Here is a 21,544-nt window from a genome sequence, read left to right as displayed (position 1 = left end):
GTTTCAATTTCAGATAGACAATTGGGTCTCACTCTGAAATGTTTCCATGTGATATTCATTGCTGCACGTACATAAAGGGCTTTTTCCATCACCAGGTGTTCCCAACGACAGGCTGCTGTAGCACTCCTAACAAATGGAGCCTTGTGCACGCATGTGCGCCACTCTATTCATTCTCTCCAGGAGTGCCAGAAAAAGTGGAGCATGGCACCCACATCTCCATTCTTACAGGATATTTCAGAACTCCATTTTGGAAATGGTGGGGCCACCAGTGGTTTGCCCTCTAATTCAGAAATTATTTTAATAGGCAGATTCCCTTAAGGCTAGGGCTTCACAGCGACTGTGGTGCAACAGCAGTTCGCTTAGTGCCATTGCTAAATCACAGCTCTATAAAAGTGATCGGGATCGCATTGTGACATGCAAGTCACAAAAAAGTCAATGGAGTCTCATTTTTGCAACTTGCCTGTCACGTTTGCAGATATGTAGGTGTTGCAATGCAGCCACATTCACTTGTATAGGGCTGTGATGTAGCAGCCGCACCAAGTGATCTTTGATCACACCACGGCTGTCGCGGCCAAAGTCTTCATGTAGCCTTAGCCTAAAAGAAGCAGCAGGTGCCTTGGGGTGCAAATCTGCCTGAAGGAAACATCTGCACATTCTCCTAGGCTTGGGTCAGGCCTTGTGACCTCTGTGGTTCTTCGGTGCAATTTTTCAGGAGTCAAGGCCGAAGCTCAGCACACAATGTGTGAACCTAGCCTTAGTGTCATCACTATCATTCTTCTTGTTAGGTAGGGGAGTTATTTCACATTTCTTTAATCCAGCATTACTTTTCACAGGTGTGATGCATTCACCCGGCTTTGACACTAATGGTGGAACATGTGCCCAGAACCTTCTGAATGCAGACAGTTTATATGTTGCAGCCTACTACACCCTTCTCCTGAACTTGAAACTAGCCAACAGTGATTATTACAGGAAGAAAACCGCTTTGGCCCCCTTGACACTAGTAGGTGCAATTTTACTTTATGAAACCCATCTCACTACGTGGCGCGACCTCTATCAAAAATCATGCACATGTGATTTCTGAAGATTTATATCTAGTGAACATGGGCTTCCAGCCTTTTAGAGCCTGAGTCACATGCAAATTGAAATGTCTTGACTTGTCTTATTGAACACATCTTTTTTTAAAGCTATGTTCCCAGGGGAAGATTGAGTCTCCAGAGCCCAGGGCAGTTGTGATCGTTTGGTCTCTTCCAGCACCAAATGTATCATGTGACCTATCACATTATATTTTTGGGAGGTCTTGTGATAAGTCACAAGTAGACTTCCAAGAACAATGGTGGCCTATGCACACTGAGCGATGTATTATAGATTACTCAGTTCTCATTGTATACTGTTTGCCCGTTGTTTATAGGCTATTAATTGATTGCCGATTGGTAAAGGTTTACCCCAATTCATTACCAGTCACTCTCTTGTGTCCTCAACCCCCCCATCACAGTGCTCCTCATACTCCCCAAATTCATTAAAATTACATGCCCACACCAAATTAATTACACTATCATGTCCTCTCCCTCAATTCATTATAATGTCATGTCCTTGCTCCCACCACCCTCCTTAATTCATTATAATGTCATGTTCTTTCTCCGATACCCTACCTCCAATTTGGCATGTCCTGTATCCCATCTCCAGATTTATTATGTCATGTCCTCTCTCCCACCCTTCCTTTCCCCAATTTATTATGTCATGTCCTCTCCCTACCACCCTCAATTCATTACAATGTCATGACCTTCCCCTCACCACCTTTTTACTCAATTTAAAGTTAAAAAAAAAATCATTTGCCTCTCCTGGCGATCCCTCGCGACTCTGCTTGCTTCCTCTTGTAGCCAATGGATACATGCTAAATGATGCAGCTTCCTGTAGCTTTGATGTAATTCTCTATTGCTGGCAGTGGAGCTACAGGAACACTCCCTTCCCTGCTATGTCTGCCAATGGTGGCTCAAAAAATAATATAATGAGGACAGTCTGGCCATAGACCTCCCTGTAGCATTGAGCCTCACCGGCGGTAACAAGAGATTACCCTCATAATAACCCACCTGTGTATCTTCTCTAAGGAAGCCTGTGGTCCATCAGCAAGCCATTTTAGTACCTTAGTAATGCCACCATGGTAGCATTCAAAGGGAAACTGATAAGTGTACATTGCTCTATTTTTTTAGCATCTTTCTTTGTTTCATGGGGTTTCTTGGTCTCAGAAACCCTTTGTCTCCTGGGTGAAATTTGTTTTTTTTTTTTTTTAAAAAAACAACAAAAAACTGTTCCTTAGTAATCCTCCCTGGGTCCAGTACTGAGTCTCTGGCTCTACTCTCACTGTCTTTTACTGTCTGCAGCACTGACATCAGATGTCAGACCCAGAACAGGAGTAGACTCTCTGCACTGGACCCGGGGAGGGCGTGTAATGCGTATTTTGGTTATTTAAAAGAAACTGCACCTGTGTTGGAAGGGTTTACTATTACTGTACATATCGACCACAGCTGATCTGCAAAGATAAATATATCAAATATAAAGTGAGTAAAGTACAGCATAAAAAAATAAATACATGAATCACCTTTTAGAATGCTGCATTTCGAAAGCTGAAATTTTGGTTGTTGAGAATTGCTAGACGTCTTGCCATAAAAGGGTTAAACACATAGATGAAACAAGAATTTATGTCCAACTGTGTGACCATAACTAAAACGTTCCCTACACATTAGTAATGGTCGGGTGTTTCATCCATTTGCTGGTAACTATCATTTGACTTCACCATAAATTTGTGCGCTTGGATCCGGCGATATGCTCTTCCATCACCACTATCATGCTTATTATTGGTCTGTCTGATCCTTTTTTAGGCAATTACCAAACACTTAAATTTTAAAATGTTATGACCACCCAAATAAAAGCATACAGATCGACCAACAAAATTAGAGTGACAAGGACAGTGATATGTTGCCTAGTGTTTACTGGGGTCAGGTGCCTGATTTATTATCCTGATCCTTTTGCTAAGGACCAGTAATATGGCCCTGAGCCTGGCGCCAAGAACCAGTAATATGGCCTTGAGCCTGGTGCCAAGAACCAGTAATATGGCTCTGAGCCTGGCACCAAGAACCAGTCATGTGGCCCTGGGACAGGTGCCATGGACCAGTCATGTGGCCCTGGCACAGGTGCCATGGACCAGTCATGTGGCCCTGGGACAGGTGCCATGGACCAGTCATGTGGCCCTGGGACAGGTGCCATGGACCAGTCATGTGGCCCTGGGACAGGTGCCATGGACCAGTCATGTGGCCCTGGGACAGGTGCCAGGTTTCACCTCTGCAGTCTGGGTCCACAACCAGTGGGCTGTATGCAGAGAGATGAAAGCCAAATATGGCTGCTGACTCGCTGAAGGAGGAAAAATGCTCTTCAGTTAATAGACCTTGAACATGGTGTTAATGCGAGAGTAGTCTCATTTAGTATCTTCTATTTATCGTATGTTTCATTATACAGAAGGAATTCATGAAGCAGGTCCAGTCCAGTGGGGTGGTCATAGTGTTCTCCCAGGCTTGGATCGAGGAGTTGTATCACCAAATCATGGACAGGAACATGCTTGGAGAGTCTGGCTACTGGGGCACCCCTGAAGGCCAAGGTCTACCTCTTATTACCATGCTTATTAGTGAGTATTATCTTGTTTTTGCCTTAACTGTTTTCTCTGCTTTTTGTTGTTCCTTTTGTATATTATGTTATGCTTTAAGATATAAAATTCAAGATTCTATTACTGCAATCTTTTCTTACAAAAGCCACTGCTGTTATTCCCCCCCCCCATAACTTGACAACCTTCCAACAATATTCCCCATGTCATACTATCTAATCATTGCTGATGGTGCTACAATTAAACATTGTATTAACAATGGGAGCAGTTGTGTTCATACATTTCCAGCAAGAATGACTGAGGAAGAAGTAGAATTGTGAGAAAAGCTGCTCCAGAATTATTATTTATTGAGGATACAAGAAATCTCCAAAGCAGACTGATATAAAAAGCTGGCCCATTATTTTAATACTGGTGTCATGTCTAACATGGCCTGTGAATAGTGATGTAATGTGTGGCCTATTACATCGGAATAATGTTCCTCTCTTTTATCTTCATGTTACTGTCAGTAGGAGGGAGCCAACCACACTAGTATGTGCACCCATTTTAACCTGTTCCTCGGAGTTTGATGTTTGTTCGGGGCTCTTTTTCATGGGGTTCCACCAGGACAACCCCTGTCCTCATGTTCTAATAAGGCCTCTTTGTGAACCATGAAGGTCCGCTGTTGGTGAACCAGGCATGCCAATACATTACATGGGCAGCCATTATTTAGAAGTCCTCTCCCGTTACCTGTATAAGCACAATAAATATAAAGCTAGAGTCTAACATTACGGCTTTGCCCCTCTGAATTAATGCCTTATTAAAAAAAAAAAAGAAAATTCTTCTCCAGAATTACATTTTTTAACCCAATCACCCGTAATGAAGACCCCAATGTATCAAGGTGGTTCTGGTGGTGAGACAATAGCTCTGGATCAGACATCCAGATGAATAGGAAGGATGTAACTGTAAGAGCAGGGAAGGAAACGCACATAGTACTTTCGTATTTATACACATGTCTGTGCCATTACTTGTACAAAACTGTTATTTCAAGTCTGTTTTATTAAACTTGATTTTGTATTTTATTACTGTAGACATTGATGGTTTGGGCAGCAGTGCCATCGGTGGGCAGCTTCAGGCATCCGCGTTAACACAATCTCCACTTCCTCCTGACAAGAATATGGACCCAACAACCGTGGCAGGTGTGCGGGGAGAAAATACTAATGTGCAAGGCGCCTTCATTTCTATACATTTCTGTCACTATGGAACATAACTCTTACTGCAAATGCAAAATGAAGGCAATTAGTGAAATTTGGAATATCTCACTCAACTTCTATCAAAGTGGTTGTTGGACACTTATCCCCTACGCACAAGGTTGACGATAAATGTTTGATCTTTCAGCACCTGAACAATCACCTTGTAAAACAATATTTGAAAATGGCTTCTCTGAAGCAAATAACCAGTTTGACAAACATCCACATTGCTTTTTTCGTTAACTTTACAGTACATATGACCCCAATGTGGTAAAAAAAAAATAAGAAATGGCATATACTCACCATCCGTTCCCCTATTGCTCCTTTGTCCCACGCTAGTGTTCTCTCCTTTTTCGTTATGGTTGACATGATACCATTGAAGCCATCTAGTGGCCTCAGCTTCTTGACACAGCATTAAATGGGTTTTTCACACAAAACAAAATACATTTTAATCAATAGATCTTGGAATAATAATAATTTCCAAAATTGGATGTGTTCAAATAAAATGTCCCTATGCTAAGATAATCTTCTAAATGTGTCCCTGCTGGGTACTGTGTAATAGCTGTGTCTGACCGTGCATTAACATGGTCTGATCATGCCACATCTCCTGGGCAGGGGAGGAACCAAAAGAGTATGCAGACGGTACACCACAGGATCACAGCTGCTGCTTTCTGTGAGGTAAAACATTTGCTGTTTGTTTTTAAATAAGTTTTACCTCACAGAAAGCAGCAGATGTGGTCCCTTACTGTCATACCTGTATACTATTTTGCTTCCTATGAGGTATGATCAGACCATGTTCCTGCACGGTCAAACACAGCCATTTCTCAGAGGCACATAAGATTATCTCAGCACAGGAGCATAAATTCCACAATTGGATGTGTTGAAAATAATTATTATTCAAAGATCTATTAATTAAAATTAACTTTGTGGGGAAAACCCATTTAACCGCTAAGTAATGAATTTTTCAAATCTATGTGTCCCTTCCTGTGGTAATAACTCTGTAATGTTTGCACATAGCCCAGTGATTTTGAGGTAATTTTTTGTGACACGTTATACTTTGTTAATGGTAAATTTAGGTTGATATCGTTTGCTTTTAATTTATAAAAAAAAATCAGAAGTGTGACAAAATTTTCAAACTTTGATTATCCCTTTAATCCAGATTGTCATACCGTATCACACAAAATAGTTAATAAATAACATTTCCCTCGTGTGCTTTGAATTGACACCATCTGAAAAAAGTTTTTTGCATTTTGTCATGATGTTAGGTTTAAAAATGTAGTACCAATTTTTCTTTTTTTTTTTTCAAGAAAATTCCCAAAATTTATTTTTTTTTAGGGACCTTAGGCTGGTTTCACATTAGCGCTTTTTAAGCGCACGCACGGCCGGGGGTAGCTCCGCCCCCGAGCCGGCTCTCTGCCCGGCGTGCCCGCCCCTTGCTTGTAGCGCCGCCTCCTAGCGCACAGCGGCGTCTGCGATCGGCGCACCCTATCTTTAGCATAGGGTGCGCAGATCGTGCGCAGGCCATGCGCTAGTTGCGCTTTGACCTGCGCTGCGCACTTTTGACGGTGCGCCGTGCGCGCCAAAATCCGAAAAGTTTGATTTTGGCGCGCACGGCGCACCGTCAAAAGTGCGCAGCGCAGGTCAAAGCGCAACTAGCGCACGGCCTGCGCACGATCTGCGCACCCTATGCTAAAGATAGGGTGCGCCGATCGCAGACGCCGCTGTGCGCTAGGAGGCGGCGCTACAAGCAAGGGGCGGGCACGCCGGGCAGAGAGCTGGCTCGGGGGCGGAGCTACCCCCGGCCGTGCGTGCGCTTAAAATGCGCTAATGTGAAACCAGCCTTAATCAGTTTTGAAGTGACTTTGGGGCACCTATATATTGGGAACCCCAAAAATTACCATTTTAAAAAATGCACCCCTCAACATATTCTAAACTGCTGTCAGATTGTTTATTAACACTTCAGGTGCTATTCAGAAATTAATACAAAATGGCATGTACCACTTAAATGTTGCTAACTTCTGAACTGGTTCACTGTAGCCGGCAGATTCTAAGGCCGTTATTTGGCTGTGAATTGTCATGACAGCCATCAGGACCACACAATCATGATCTCAGGTTGCCAATGGGGTCACCCCATACTCTGTTAACCATCTATATGCTGTAGTCACTATTGACTGCAGTGACTAAGAGGATAAACTTCCATGGTCGGCGTCAACATCAGTTGTGACTGATGCAGCAGGGCATGGGGTATAGTGTATTCTGATGGCTTCTGCATTTTTCACCCTTTAGGGGATGATATTCCCTTATATGTCAGGTTAGTAAAAAGACGTATCGGTGGCCACTATGTGGTTAAGCGCCAGGCATGCTTGAAAGAAGAGAGGATACCGGCAGGGGATCAATTGGGGAACAGACCGTGAGTATATGCTCTTTCTTAGAGTTTACCAACTGGAGCCATATGGAAAGTTTAATATGGGGGGTAGAAAACCTCGCCAATATTACATTGAATATTGTGTGTGCTAGTTAAATAAGGCCGTAGGGGATTTGAATGTGGTTAATGAGCCAATCCGACACCCAGTATCGATAATGAACCTATTGTAAAGATGGTAGGTTTGCCGAGTCCATGTGTAATCTTCACCATAATAATCCTTATTCTGTAATGCATTTTTAGTGTTTTGAATCTCTAGAAAGGTAAACTATCCTAATCTATAATCTCGTTGCTTTCCCTGACTCAGGTGTTGCTTTTGCACGCTTTGTACTTATTGGGTGCTGGAAGAACCTCATAGACACTTTGTCTGCACCACTAACTGGGCGCATGGCAGGGAGCTCCAAAGGATTGTCATTTATTTTGGGAGCAGAAGGCGTGAAGGAGCAAAATCAGAAAGAAAGAGATTCTATCTGTATGAGTCTTGATGGTTTAAGGAAAGCTGCTCGTCTCAGCTGCGCCTTAGGTATGGCTTGCCTTGTTCTTTTTATTGACGTTCGAACTTGAAATCATCTGTAGACCTGACTTAACAGTAAGGCTGTGTGCCCACGTAAGCATTTTTGAAGCCTTTGTCCTGGTCAAAACGCTTCAAAAATGCATAGAAGAAGCATCCCATTCATTTTAAATGAATTCCGCACTTTTTGTGCACATTGATGCATTTTTTTCCCACGCAAAAAACGCTTAGCGGTGAAAAACGCAGCATGCTCATTCATTTTGCGGAAAAGTCCACGTTTTTAGCTATTTTCTATGAGTCAGAAGATGCGCGGAAAAAAAGCATCAAAAACGTGCGGTTTTTCCGCAAAAAACGTGCGGAAATAAAATGCGCATTTTCTGGGAAGGTGTCCAGTTTTGAAGCAGAAATTTTCTGCATACGTGGGCACATAGCCTGAATGTAGGGTTTCATGGCCACTAGTTTAGAAAGCCAGATTACTGCTGTATGTGATGATTGCCTGTCTATTATCAAGTATAAAAAGCTGATATAGGGATCTGTCACCAGATTTCACAATACCAATTGCATACATTACTAAATTGATTTTAGATCTAATGAGGCTGGTGTGCTTACAGTAAAAATCCATGTCAGAATGGTTTTCTCAAAGTTTAAACTAATTCTTTACCCAGTTAGCAAGATTGACGGCTCAAAAATCACATCCATGAAGAATCATTTCAGGACTTTTTCCAGCTTTGTCATCCATAATCTGTACAAATCCATTGAGAAGCAAGCTGAAATCATTTTGATGGGGAGGATTAAAAAATAACAAAAATATAAAATAATGTGGTTTCATACGTGTGAACACCCTCCGATGATTGGGGATGTGGTTGTGATCAGAATTAGCCAATTAGATTGAAAGTCTTATTCAATTGTAGACAGTACATCATTTACAGGGATTCTGATTAACTCCATATAAAGTTTAGCTGTTCTAGTAGAATCTTTGAAATTTTCTTAGTTACATTTTACAGCAAACACCATGGACTGTAAACGGCTTACAACACAGCAAAGGGATCTCTGTCAGAGACACCGCACTACACTCTCTCCTAGAGCCAGTGCGTGTGTCCTGAGAACAGAAGCAGTGCTAAAAGATACCTGTGGAGTGTGCAGCAGAGGTGGCCATGCGTGCTTCAGGATAATAGTGTCAGGGTCCAGTCAGCGCTGGAAGGTAAAGAGGCAAAGGACCTGCGGACACTAAAACTGAATAATGTGCACGGGACCTATGGTCATGTGACTGCAAGGGGGCGGGGCTTAGCGTCCTGTATTCAGATAGGACAGGACACCATACAACAACTCAGAGTCAGGCAAAACAGAGGTCACACACAGTACGGGCGAACGAGGTACAGGAGGGACGAACAGACGGGTAGTCAGACAGAGCCAAAGGTCATACACAAGAGGGCGACGTGGTACCAAGGGGACGAGCAGAGAGGAGTCGGGTCACAAGCAGAGAGTCATACACGAGAGGTAGCGCAGTACAAGAGGGTCAGGCAGAACTCGTAACAGGGACAGAACCAGATCACAACCGAACAAACAAGCAAGATATCAGGCACAAGGCACACGTATACAAGAGGTCACTTAACTCAGCCGAGGGCAGGAGTATCACTGACACCGGACCCAGGTCCAGTGAGCACTAAATAGCCTCCTGCTGCCAGAGAGAGGCAGCACAATTAACCCCTAGTCTAACCAGGACGGGTCAAAGCGAAATCCCGTCCTGGATCATGACAGTACCCTCCTCTCAATGGGGGGCCACCGGACCCCCAGGTCTCTCAGGGTACTTGGCGTGAAAGGCTCGGATCAACCAATCCGCATGAACTGATCGAGCAGGAACCCACGAGCGTTCCTCAGGACCGTAGCCCTTCCAATGTATCAAATACTGAAGGGCGCGACGGACCAACCTGGAGTCGACAATTCGTTCCACCTCGTACTCAGCCTGCCCATCTACCAGAACCGGTGTCGGGGAAGATGATGATCCCTCCCCACTGGACCTCACAGGTTTCAAAAGGGCCTTATGGAAAACATTTGGGATCCGCAGAGATGGCGGGAGCTGCAACCGAAAAGCCACCGGGTTAACTGCTTCGGTAATTACATAGGGACCTATAAACTTGGGTCCAAGCTTCGCAGAGGGGACCTTGAGCCTTATATTTTTGGTGGATAACCATACCTTATCCCCAACCTGAAACACTGATCGTTTTTTGTCCGCAAAAAATTTAAATTTGTCCTGGGCCTTCGTAATGTTATTCTGGACCTCCCGCCATACCTCCCCCAACCGCTGGATCGACTCGTCCGCCCCAGGACACCCAGAATTCAAGCGGGAAAATTCTCCAAAATGAGGATGAAACCCATAATTGCAAAAAAAAGGAGATGTACCCGTAGACTGGTTAGTGCGGTTGTTAAAAGCAAACTCAGCCAATGGTAACACAGAACACCAATCATCCTGTCGGGCTGAGGTCAAACAACGCAGAATTTGCTCCAGAGACTGATTGGTCCGCTCAGTCTGCCCATTAGTCTCTGGATGGTAGGCGGATGAAAAGGACAGACTAATACCCAACCTCCTACAAAAAGCTCTCCAAAATCTGGACACAAATTGCACTCCCCTATCAGACACCACATTCAGGGGTACCCCATGCAACCGCACCACATGCTCCACAAACAATCTGGACAATGTTTCCGCATTAGGTAGAGCTGCCAAAGGTACAAAATGTGCCTGCTTACTAAACCTGTCCACTACGACCCAGACCACGGTATTACCCTTGGAAGGGGGAAGGTTGGTGATGAAATCCATGGACAGATGAGTCCATGGTCTCTCAGGAATTGGCAGTGGTACCAATTCCCCGGCCGGCCGGTTATGGGGAGTTTTCGCACGGGCACAAACCTCACACGCAGACACATACTCCCCAACATCAGAGGCTAAAGAAGACCACCAGAACATTCTAGCAATGGCCTTCCGGGTCGCTGAGATCCCTGGATGTCCACCCAGAACTGAGTCATGGAACTCCTGGAGGACCTTGAGACGAAACTGAGCTGGCACATAAAGTTTATCCACCGGCTTAGCTGGAGGTGCAAGAGCCTGGGCTTCTCGAATCTCTCGTTCCAACACATTAGAAACCTCTGCCACCACCACCCCAGGCTGAAGAATGGAGGATGGAGGTTCCGGGGGGGACACCGGATCTAGACTGCGTGACAACGCATCCGCTCTGATATTCTTGGATCCTGGTCGGAAAGTGATCGAGAAGTTGAATCGAGAAAAAAAAAGTGACCATCTAGCCTGTCTGGGAGTCAACCTTTTAGCAGACTCGATGTAAGCTAGGTTTTTGTGGTCCGTGATTACCGTTATAGGATGGACAGCCCCCTCCAAAAAATGCCTCCATTCTGCAAAAGCCAATTTTACGGCCAGAAGTTCCCGATTCCCCACATCATAGTTTCTCTCTGCGGGAGAGAACTTCTTTGAGAAAAAGGCGCAAGGTCTTAAATTGGTCAAAGTGGCGGGTCCCTGGGACAATACCGCCCCCACCCCCACCTCTGAGGCGTCTACCTCAACAATAAATGGTTCAGAGGGGTCCGGTTGGATAAGAACCGGGGCCGACATGAAACATTTTTTCAAAAACTGAAATGCTGCTACCGCTGCGGTTGACCAATTCTTGATATCGGCCCCCTTTTGAGTCATGTCTGTGAGGGGTTTAACCACCTGTGAGAACCCCCTTATAAATTTCCGATAATAATTAGCGAACCCTAGGAAACGTTGCAGACCCTTCAAATCACACGGTTGAACCCACTCGAGAATGGCCTGCACCTTATTAGGATCCATGCGATACCCTTCAGCAGACACGATGAACCCCAGAAAGGACAGTTCCTGAACAAAAAATAAACATTTTTCAAGTTTAGCAAACAGACAGTTCTCCCTGAGCCTTTGGAGAACTGCCCGAACATGACCAATGTGAGTCTGTTTATCAGGCGAGTAGATTAAAATGTCATCCAAATACACCACCATAAAACGTCCAATCAAATCGGAGAACACATGATTTATGAAATTTTGGAAGACCGCTGGAGCGTTGGTCAGGCCGAAGGGCATGACCAAATTTTCAAACAACCCTTCAGTAGTGAGAAAGGCGGTCTTCCATTCATCTCCATCCCGGACTCGGATAAGGTTATACGCTCCCCGTAGGTCTAATTTCGAAAACCACTTAGCTCCGGACAACTGATTGTATAAATCAGGAATAAGTGGAAGGGGATAAGTATTCCTCACACTTATTTTATTTAACTCACGAAAATCGAGGCATGGGCGCAAACCACCGTCTTTTTTTTTTTTTTTACAAAAAAGAACCCTGCCGCCACAGGAGAAACAGAAGGACGAATATGTCCCTTACGGAGGCTCTCAGAAATATATTCCTTCATCGCAGCCCGTTCCGGACCCGAGAGGTTATACAGGCGGGCTTTGGGCAATTTAGCACCTTGAACCAGGTCAATGGCCCAATCAAATGGGCGGTGTGGTGGTAAAACCTCAGCCTCTTTTTCGGAGAAAACGTCAGTATAATCTATCAGACACTCCGGAATGCCTTCTAGACCCACGGACGACACAGACACAGAAACAAGACATTTCTCCGAGCAATAGGGACCCCATTTAACAATATCCCGAGATTCCCAATTAATCACAGGATTATGCAGCTGTAACCAGGGGAACCCCAACACCAGTCCCGCAGGCAGGTTGTTCATTACAAAACCTGAAATACGTTCCTGATGTAAGGAACTCACTTTAAGGAGAAACTCTTCAGTACAAAACACAATGTCATTCTTACCCAGTGGTGTTTTGTCAATAGCAACAAGGTGAATCGGAGTCTCCAACCTAACTGTCCCTAACTTACACCTGGCCACCAAGTCAGAGTCAATAAAGTTCAATGATGAACCGCAATCCACGAAGGCAGTTGTGGATGTGGAGACACCCCCACAACAAAGTTCCACTTGGAATGACATTTTAGAAAATGCAGAAAAGGGTACCTGAGAGCCTGGGTGACCTCCACGATAATCACCCGGGCTCAGTCGTTTGTTGGTTAGTGGCCGGGAGGGGCAATCCTTTTTCCCATGTCCAGACTCGCCACTGTGAACACAGCATTTTCTCACGTGCCGTTGCCTCCTTTCTTCCTCCTTACGGTTGATGGTTCCCATCGCCGTGATTTTCAGTGAAGAACTGGCTCCCCTTCCTTGGGAGAACAATGATGTCTCGGTTTGTATCACTCCCCTTGCCCGTAACCTGCGATCCATTCGGACGGCCTGTGTCATAGCTTCCTCCAGGGCATCAGGTGGGGGGTGGAGAGCCAAGGCGTCTTTCAGATGCTCAGACAGGCCTCTGCGGAACAACCCCCGGAGAGCAGCGTCGTTCCAGCAGACCTCAGCAGCCCAGCGTCTGAACTCTGAGCAAAACCACTCGGCTGAGTGTTTCCCCTGGCAAACATTCATCAGCCTGTCCTCAGCCATACGCACCCGATCAGGCTCATCATAAATATGCCCCAGGGCCTCAAAAAATGCATCCACAGTCATACGCTCAGGGGCCGTGGTAGGAAGGGAGAAAGCCCAAGCTTGGGGGCTCCCCTTAACAGAGACATAATGACCCCCACTCTCTGACTTTCATCCCCAGAAGAGTGTGGTCTTAAGGAAAAAAAAAGCTTACAGCCCTCCTTGAACACTCTGAAGTCATTTTTATCTCCAGAAAAGGTATCTGGTAACTTCACTGGAGACTCAGGGGAAATTAATGTAACATCCCGATCCCCCAATGAAAGAATCCCCTGCACAGTGTCAGCGATCAGCTGCTGAGACTGAGCCAGGACTCTTTGTTCTCCAAAGAGTTTCTGAGACATCTGCGTCAGATGCTTAACCTGCTCAGAAAGAGTGTGCACAGGATCCATCACACACACAGGTGAATGGGAGCAGAGAAAAAAAAAAAAAAAATGGTATGGGTCAGTTATAATGTCAGAGACACCGCACTACACTCGCTCATAGAGCCAGTGCGCGTGTCCTGAGAACAGAAGGAGTGCTAAAAGATACCTGTGGAGTGTGCAGCAGAGGTGGCCATGCGTGCTTCAGGATAATAGTGTCAGGGTCCAGTCAGCGCTGGAAGGTAAAGAGGCAAAGGACCTGCGGACACTAAAACTGAATAATGTGCACGGGACCTATGGTCATGTGACTGCAAGGGGGCGGGGCTTAGCGTCCTGTATTCAGATAGGACAGGACACCATACAACAACTCAGAGTCAGGCAAAACAGAGGTCACACACAGTACGGGCGAACGAGGTACAGGAGGGACGAACAGACGGGTAGTCAGACAGAGCCAAAGGTCATACACAAGAGGGCGACGTGGTACCAAGGGGACGAGCAGAGAGGAGTCGGGTCACAAGCAGAGAGTCATACACGAGAGGTAGCGCAGTACAAGAGGGTCAGGCAGAACTCGTAACAGGGACAGAACCAGATCACAACCGAACAAACAAGCAAGATATCAGGCACAAGGCACACGTATACAAGAGGTCACTTAACTCAGCCGAGGGCAGGAGTATAACTGACACCGGACCCAGGTGCAGTGAGCACTAAATAGCCTCCTGCTGCCAGAGAGAGGCAGCACAATTAACCCCTAGTCTAACCAGGACGGGTCAAAGCGAAATCCCGTCCTGGATCATGACAATCTCATTGTTGAAAATTATCAGTCAGGAGAAGGGTCGAAAAAAAATTCCAAGGCATTCGATATACCATGAAACAATGTGAAGACATCATAAAGAAGTCGCTTAAATTTAGCACAGCAGTGACATTAGCTAGAACTGGACGTCTCAAAAATTGATGGAAAAAAAGAAAATGTGTTGCTTGCTGCCAAGAGGCCTACAGCAACATCAAAGGAGCTGCAGGAATTTCTGGGAAGTACTGGTTGTGTACTGCATGTGACAACAGTGTCTCATATTCTTCATATGTCTGGCCTGTGAGTTAGCGTGGCAAAACTGAAGTATTTTCTTACCAAGAAAAACATCCATGCCCAGCTATGTTTTGCCAAAACCTACACCAAGTCTGCCAAAATCATGTGGGAAAACATATGTGTTTTGCGCAAAGCCAACATTGTGCATCACCAACAGAACACCATATCCACAGTGAAACATGGTGGATGCAGCATGTTGTTTTGCAGCAGCGATAACTGGGGCATTAGTCAGGGTGATTGGTTCCAAATATACATTACAACATTTCTTTAGGCTTCTGCTAAGAAGATTAAGAGGAAATTCACATTTCAGCCAGACAATGACCCTAAGCATACTTCCAAATCAAGCAAAAGAATGGATTTGTCAGAAGATCATAATTTCAAAGGCCAGACCTGAATCCAATTGAAAATCTGTGGGTTGACCTGAAGAGCATTGTACCTTTGAGATGCCCTTGCAATTTGACAGATTTGGAGTGCTTAAAGTTCTGAAAAGCTTTATTTTTTTTTTTGCACAACAAAAACCTGGCATTTAACAAGTGGAGTCTAGAATTTTTATATTAACTGTACATATGATGGAACTAAGAGTAACTAAAATCTTAGGATAAGCCACTAATATTAGATCAGTTGAAGTCTGACTTCCAGCATGCCCACAATTAGCTTATTGAGGAAACTGTACACACCGGAAGCTCTCTGCGTTGTGTACTGGCTGGGATTGGTTCATGGGTTTGTCTGGAATCATACACTCATAGATCTGATATTAGGACCTATCCTAAGGACCGCTGGCCACTGAGGGTAATTCTGACAGTGGGCGTAACACATAGAGGGAGTAGAGTCATATAAAGTGATTGACTGCGGAAATTTTGTTCATGGACGGAACTCCCTAAGTCTTAGATAACCACTTCATATTATGTAACTTAGTGTACGTTCTTCTGATTTCCCATAGGTATGTGTATTTTGTGAATCTGTTGAATGTTGGTATACTTGGCTTTTTTTCCTTTGTCTTCTATGCATGTACAGGGGTGGCTGCTAACTGTGCGTCAGCTTTAGCTCAGATGGCTGCTGCGTCCTGTGTGCAAGAGGAGAAGTACGACAAGGAAAATCATGAACAAAATGACACAATATCACAAGGTACGCAGATTGTGCAGTGTTTTAAAAGCATTCTGTTACTTAATAGCAAATAGCAGGGAACAAATGTATTCGAGTGGAATTGAATTTTACTAACATTTTCCCAAGTTAGCAATTGTCTTCATTTTTACATCCTACATTTATAGTTAAATTCACAGAGCACAACTTTGCGTGCAAACCAAGTTCCCCTGTAAAATCTGCTTGATTTGCCGAATTTGAATTTTGTCAGATCTGCTCATCTTTAATTGCCCAAAATTAAAGTGACGGAAATGTAAGAATAAAGTGCTAGATACATTCTAATTTCCTATTAAAAAATCTCTTAATTTCTGTCCCAATTTATGAATCATCGGGACCTGGTCAACAGAAAGTGGAGAGCACTGATTTACAAACATTGTGGGATCGATTTGCACGTGATTTTTCTCTTGTGAACCCTCACAGTGTGGATTGTGCCAGTGGTGAGATCGGAGGTCATGTGACCGCAGTTATACATGTTCTCAGCCACATTACAACTAGATAAACTTTGAGCGAGGCTGTGCACCTCTTGTTGAATATTGGCCAGAAGTGTGATTCTGCTGACTGCATCAGAGCATCATTACAGCGCATAATGTGAGCGCTGTCACTTAGTGACTGCAGACTTTCGGAAAAACCTTGGACAGTCCCTTTAAGACTGAAAAGTGACTGACAGACACTGAGATGTTCATGCCCCTGGGAACCTGTCATGTCATTTTTAGCACATAAACTGTCCTCAGTGCGTTGTTGGTTCTGCAATGTGCATCGCTAACACATTTGTTTTTTTAAAACCAGTAATCATGTGCAAAAAGCACTTTATATGGTTAGATCGTACCTGCTCATTTAGTCTTAGGGTTGTGCTTCATTTCGTTGAGTCACGCTTGTCACTGCCCACGCAGTTTGAATGATGTTCCCGGGGTTGTTCGACACTGCACAAGCGCGGCTCCAAAATACACACCGCGCAAGCGCAGTTCCACAATGCGCAAGCGCAGGATTTCAGAGCGGATTCGAGTGATGTAGGCGCAACCCCGGGAACATCATTCAACACGAGAACTGTGTCGTAAACTGTTTGATAAGTCTCCCCAAATATCCTGGAGATAGTTCTGAATTTACCAGATTGCTTTATCATTTATTTTTAAAACCAGTGAAGCAGAAAGTGGAGCAAAAACTGGAGCAGATGGGAAAACATGGAGGGTATCGCCTACACAATGCCCATGTTCTGTGTATGGACGCCATACTTAATGTTGGTCTGGAGATGGGAAGTCACAATCAAGATTGCTGGCCGCATGTGTTCAGGTAGAATAGTGTTTACTTGTCGCCCCGGGGGTATGATACTTTCAATTACTTTTTGTTACGTTAGTATTTTAGAAGCATTTTTTTTTTTTAGAATTAATTTCTTTTCATTTTACCTAACGTTCTAAGTAGACTTCATATCGTGATAATAATTATCAAGTAGAGTTTCTTCAAGATAATTCTCTGTTTTCTCTATGCCAGGGTGTGTGAATATATCAGCACATTGGAGCACACGCACTTCAGTGACGGGATATCGCAGCTACCGCTGACAATCACTCAGTCCACAGACTCGCATGGTCTTTCCGCTGATTCTTTAGATCAATCTAAAGAACTGGAGGCTTCACTTGGGAAGAGTCCGATCATCCAACCAGTCCCAATAAAAGAGCTTATCAAGGAGGGCAGCAAGGGTCGGTCCTTTGACTTCCGTGGCAATGCCTTGATGAGTGCAAGCAATGCTGCTAAGGCTGTGTGTACCTTGTCCACGCAAGCAGACAAGTGAGAAACCGAATATAATATCTGCTACAGATTGGTATATATATATTGTAGCATGCTTATTTTGATACTTGAATTCCAATTGGTTAAAATAAAAATTTGAATTGTCCTTAGACTATTTGAAGGTGCTGCGGACAAGCTAAATCTGGTGGCACTAAGTGGCTTTCTCTGCCAGCTGAAGAAGGCATCCCAGGCTCAGCTTTTCTATTCAGTCACTGATACGGTTGACTATTCCCTTGCCATGCCAGGTGAGACTTTCCTTTAATGAGAATATTTGATAAGTTTGAAAGGGGGGGAACCTACTCTAAAATAGGGGTTATATGGAGGACTTGATAGCTGTGTAAGGCTCTAAATATGATGGCTACTTTCCTGTATTTATATAAAGTGACACTTGTCTTCTGTAATTCACTCATGGTTTTCTAAATTTCCAGGTGAGATTAAATCTACTCAGGACAAAATAAGTGCTCTCCATCTCTTCCGCCTTGGCGATGTCATGTTGCGTATCATCCGCAGCAAATCTCGTCCTCTTCTGCACATTGTGCGATGTTGGAGTATAGTGGCCCCTCATTTTGTAGAGGTAACTATATATTGTGTATGGTGTCCTCACCCTGTCCTGATAATGTGCTGGTCTAATATAATGCAATAATATGGAGTAATATGGTGGTCGTGGAAAGGTAAATAGGCTATCTGAGCTGAAGGGTGGGTTTTCTGAAATCCAAAAGTAAAGCTCCATTTACACTGAAAATGCTCATTTCATGATAATCTTGTGGTGTAAACAGGCTGACAATCACTTGATGAACCAGCATAGAGCTGTTTCGTTGGGTGAAAACAACCTTTTGTGCTGCACAAGGGATCATTGTTTTCAGCAGCATGTCCTGTGTAAGCAGGACGTGCGCTGTCGAGAACAGCGGCAGCCTATGCACACTAAATTATCTATTATAGAGCTTTAAAGGGATATCTGCAAGTAGGCTTTTGCTATGTAAACTGAGAACAGCATAAGGTAGTAGGGTTAAAACACAGATTTCAGCGATATGTCACTTTGAAACTATGTGCTGCTGTTTACTTAAAATGAAGGTTTTCTCACTAGGAAAATATCATTGCTGTGACTAGCTGGCCACGTGAGCACTGGACTGACTCTGCCCACTCCTGTGATAAGCAGCTCACTGTCAATAGATTGTATATACAGAGCCTGGTGTGGGCTGGATTAGCTTTCTCACCTCTGCTACATGCCAAATCTAAGAACTGTGTTACAACTGCTGCACCTAGTAAACTAAGTGATACATTGTTGGATCCAGGGTCTCTTTGCCTACATCAGGCTGCACTCAAATTAGTATACATATTAGTCCAAAGACACCTTCAAGAAGAGGTACCACTCCTTATCAAACACAGACTACCATGCCATCATACATACAATGAAAAGCAATGAAGTGTATATTTAAACATTCAATTTTTATTAATCACAAATTTACGCAAAAAGGAGATTCCTCAGGTCCAAAAAAGACTAAAGACATACCACTGTTCCATAGTAGGAGAGCAGGAAAATGCCATGTCTATCACCCCAACGCGCGTTTCAAAGTTTCTTCTTCCGTGGGCGTTGGGGTGATAGACGCGGCATTTCCCTGCTCTCCTACTAAGGTAATGATTGTCATGCACCCTCCATTTAACCCGCAGCTATTATTTGAATGTCAGCAGAATACTGATGCATTTGAGCAGTAGCGGATTTTCTTTAGGAATGATGGTTTTTTTGCGCTCTTTATCAATTCTGTAGTTATCATTTATTGTTAGCAAGGCACTGATGCTCCTATATAATAGCGGATTTTGCTTAGTCGTGGTAACTGTTATGCGCCCTTTATTATTATAAAATTATATTTACAAGTTGGGCATGGAGGCACTTATAAAATAGTGTGATTTAGGGTGTTTCCCTTTTTAACAATTCTAGTTGGGAGCATGAATTAGAATTTGGAGGATTTTTAGCATCTACTTATATGCACTATGACACTTTGTATGCTTTAGTATAAAAAGTGTTGTTTTTTTTATATAAGTTTATAATGAGTTACTATAACATGAATTGATGATTAGACTTATATTGTAAAAACCTGATTTATTGTAGGTGTTTGATGTGCGTTAGTGATGCCAATTTTCTGTATGTTGTTATAAAATGGAGCAGTGGTATTATTTTTAGTCTTTTTTAGACCTTAGGCATCTCCTTTTTGTTTAAATTTGTGATTACTAAAAATTGAATGTTTAAATATACACTCCATTGCTTTTCATTGTATGTATGATGGCATGGTAGTATGTCTCAGATTAGGTAGCAATAACCTGCTGACAGATTCCTTATAAATGTGCATCCGAAGAGCGGTCTACCCTCCACCATGGAGGGTAGTGAATTCCAGAAAAGGAGATGTCTTGGAAGAAAGAAGATGATGAGGAAGAAGGCAGGTTTTGTAGAATGGAGATTATGTATGAGGTGTGCTGTAAAAGTGGAGACAGATTGTACTATTATATAGGCTCTGTCACTGGTGCTGTTATTTTGTAGAGGAATTAATGAAGCTTTAAAGTCTTTGACACAGAAATATCTCTATTACTGAAGTCTAGCAGAAAATAATAATCATCTTGCCATTTACTTGATTGGGCTTCTCACAATGTTTCAATTTTCCAATAGCAGAAATCTCCAGACTATGCCATAGGGATTTTAGTTCCCAATGGAGCCCTTTTTTTTCTAGAAATCACTGGTAGTCTAAGCTTCCAGTTTTAATAATCTGATCTCACATGTATCTGACTGTTTTTTGATTTCCAGTTTAGCAGTCATGTACCTGTGATTTTTCCAGTCGTTGCTTTAACTACATTTTCCTTGTTCCTTTCCTGCTATGTTGTAGGCAGCTTGTCATAAAGAAAGGCGTGTGTCTAAGAAGGCGGTCTCCTTCATACATGACATCATGACTGAGGTTCTGATGGACTGGAACGAGCCTCAACAATTTCACTTTAATGAAGCCCTTTTCCGCCCTTTTGAGCGAATCATGCAACTCGAGTTATGCGATGAAGATGTTCAGGACCAGGTGACATAAAAGTACAAAAGACCACCGAAATGCAGGGTATTGATCACTTGCCTCAAGGCTGGATCTATAGAGGCATTGGACAGCCTAGCTTTAGCCCGTCCATTTGGCACTGAAATAGAGTTGGTGCAAGACTCTGTCCAGAGGCTACGTTCCTAATCTGTCGGTTGTACCGGAGTCGTGAGAACCACCTCTTGCCTTCTGACATCCGTGGCTCTTCTTTTGATTAGCCGGCTTGGTGTGAAGTCATCGCTGTGGAGTGCGCACCTGTGACATCGCACCAGGCAAGCTAATCAATAGAAGAGCTACAGAAGCGGTGAGGTAAGAGACGGTTCTCAAGGCTGTCGTCCAGTAGCTATGGAATACTGACATGACTGATAGACCGGGGCCTGCAAATCAGTTTCCAGCAAGTCTAATTGGAAAACAATATTTTTACAGCTCTATGGAATTGTATGCTGCACCAGAATTTACCATATAAATCCAATTTATGCTTAATTTGTGAAATTTCCCCTTTTTTTAATTTTGTGAAAAAGTGATAACTAAAGAATGTGACTTCAGTAGCAAACTTGTGATCCAAGCATGGTTATCTAGTGTGTTTCTTTATTTGACTTTCAGGTGGTGACATCGATTGGTGAACTGGTGGAAGTGTGTTCTCCTCGGATCCAGTCCGGATGGAGACCTTTGTTTAGTGCCCTAGAAACTGTACATAGCAGCAAGTCTGATATTAAAGAGTATCTTGTCGGAGAGTACTCTATGGGTACGTTGGAAGCGCAATAACACGTT

At 43.7% G+C, this 21,544-nt stretch overlaps 1 protein-coding gene across 3 annotated transcripts in view; it reads left to right on the top strand.

The window, feature by feature from the left end:
• ARFGEF3 (ARFGEF family member 3) overlaps positions 1-21,544 on the top strand; it is a 157,074-nt gene that overhangs the window by 103,696 nt on the left and 31,834 nt on the right. For all 3 annotated transcript variants that reach the window (XM_073575732.1, XM_073575731.1, XM_073575730.1), the window contains 11 exons: positions 834-1,000; positions 3,511-3,676; positions 4,720-4,827; positions 7,608-7,823; positions 15,807-15,917; positions 17,069-17,219; positions 17,418-17,711; positions 17,823-17,956; positions 18,140-18,285; positions 20,585-20,764; positions 21,377-21,518. In XM_073575732.1, the coding sequence (XP_073431833.1) occupies positions 834-1,000; positions 3,511-3,676; positions 4,720-4,827; positions 7,608-7,823; positions 15,807-15,917; positions 17,069-17,219; positions 17,418-17,711; positions 17,823-17,956; positions 18,140-18,285; positions 20,585-20,764; positions 21,377-21,518 (1,815 nt within the window). The remainder of the gene's footprint in view (positions 1-833; positions 1,001-3,510; positions 3,677-4,719; positions 4,828-7,607; positions 7,824-15,806; positions 15,918-17,068; positions 17,220-17,417; positions 17,712-17,822; positions 17,957-18,139; positions 18,286-20,584; positions 20,765-21,376; positions 21,519-21,544) is intronic.

Source organism: Dendrobates tinctorius, unplaced genomic scaffold (genome assembly GCF_039654945.1).
Source record: "Dendrobates tinctorius isolate UK_male_01 unplaced genomic scaffold, ASM3965494v1 ptg000046l, whole genome shotgun sequence".
NCBI classification, from domain to species: Eukaryota; Metazoa; Chordata; class Amphibia; order Anura; family Dendrobatidae; genus Dendrobates; species Dendrobates tinctorius.
Note: the sequence above shows the minus strand (reverse complement) of the source record. Positions and strands in the feature narration are given on the sequence as shown.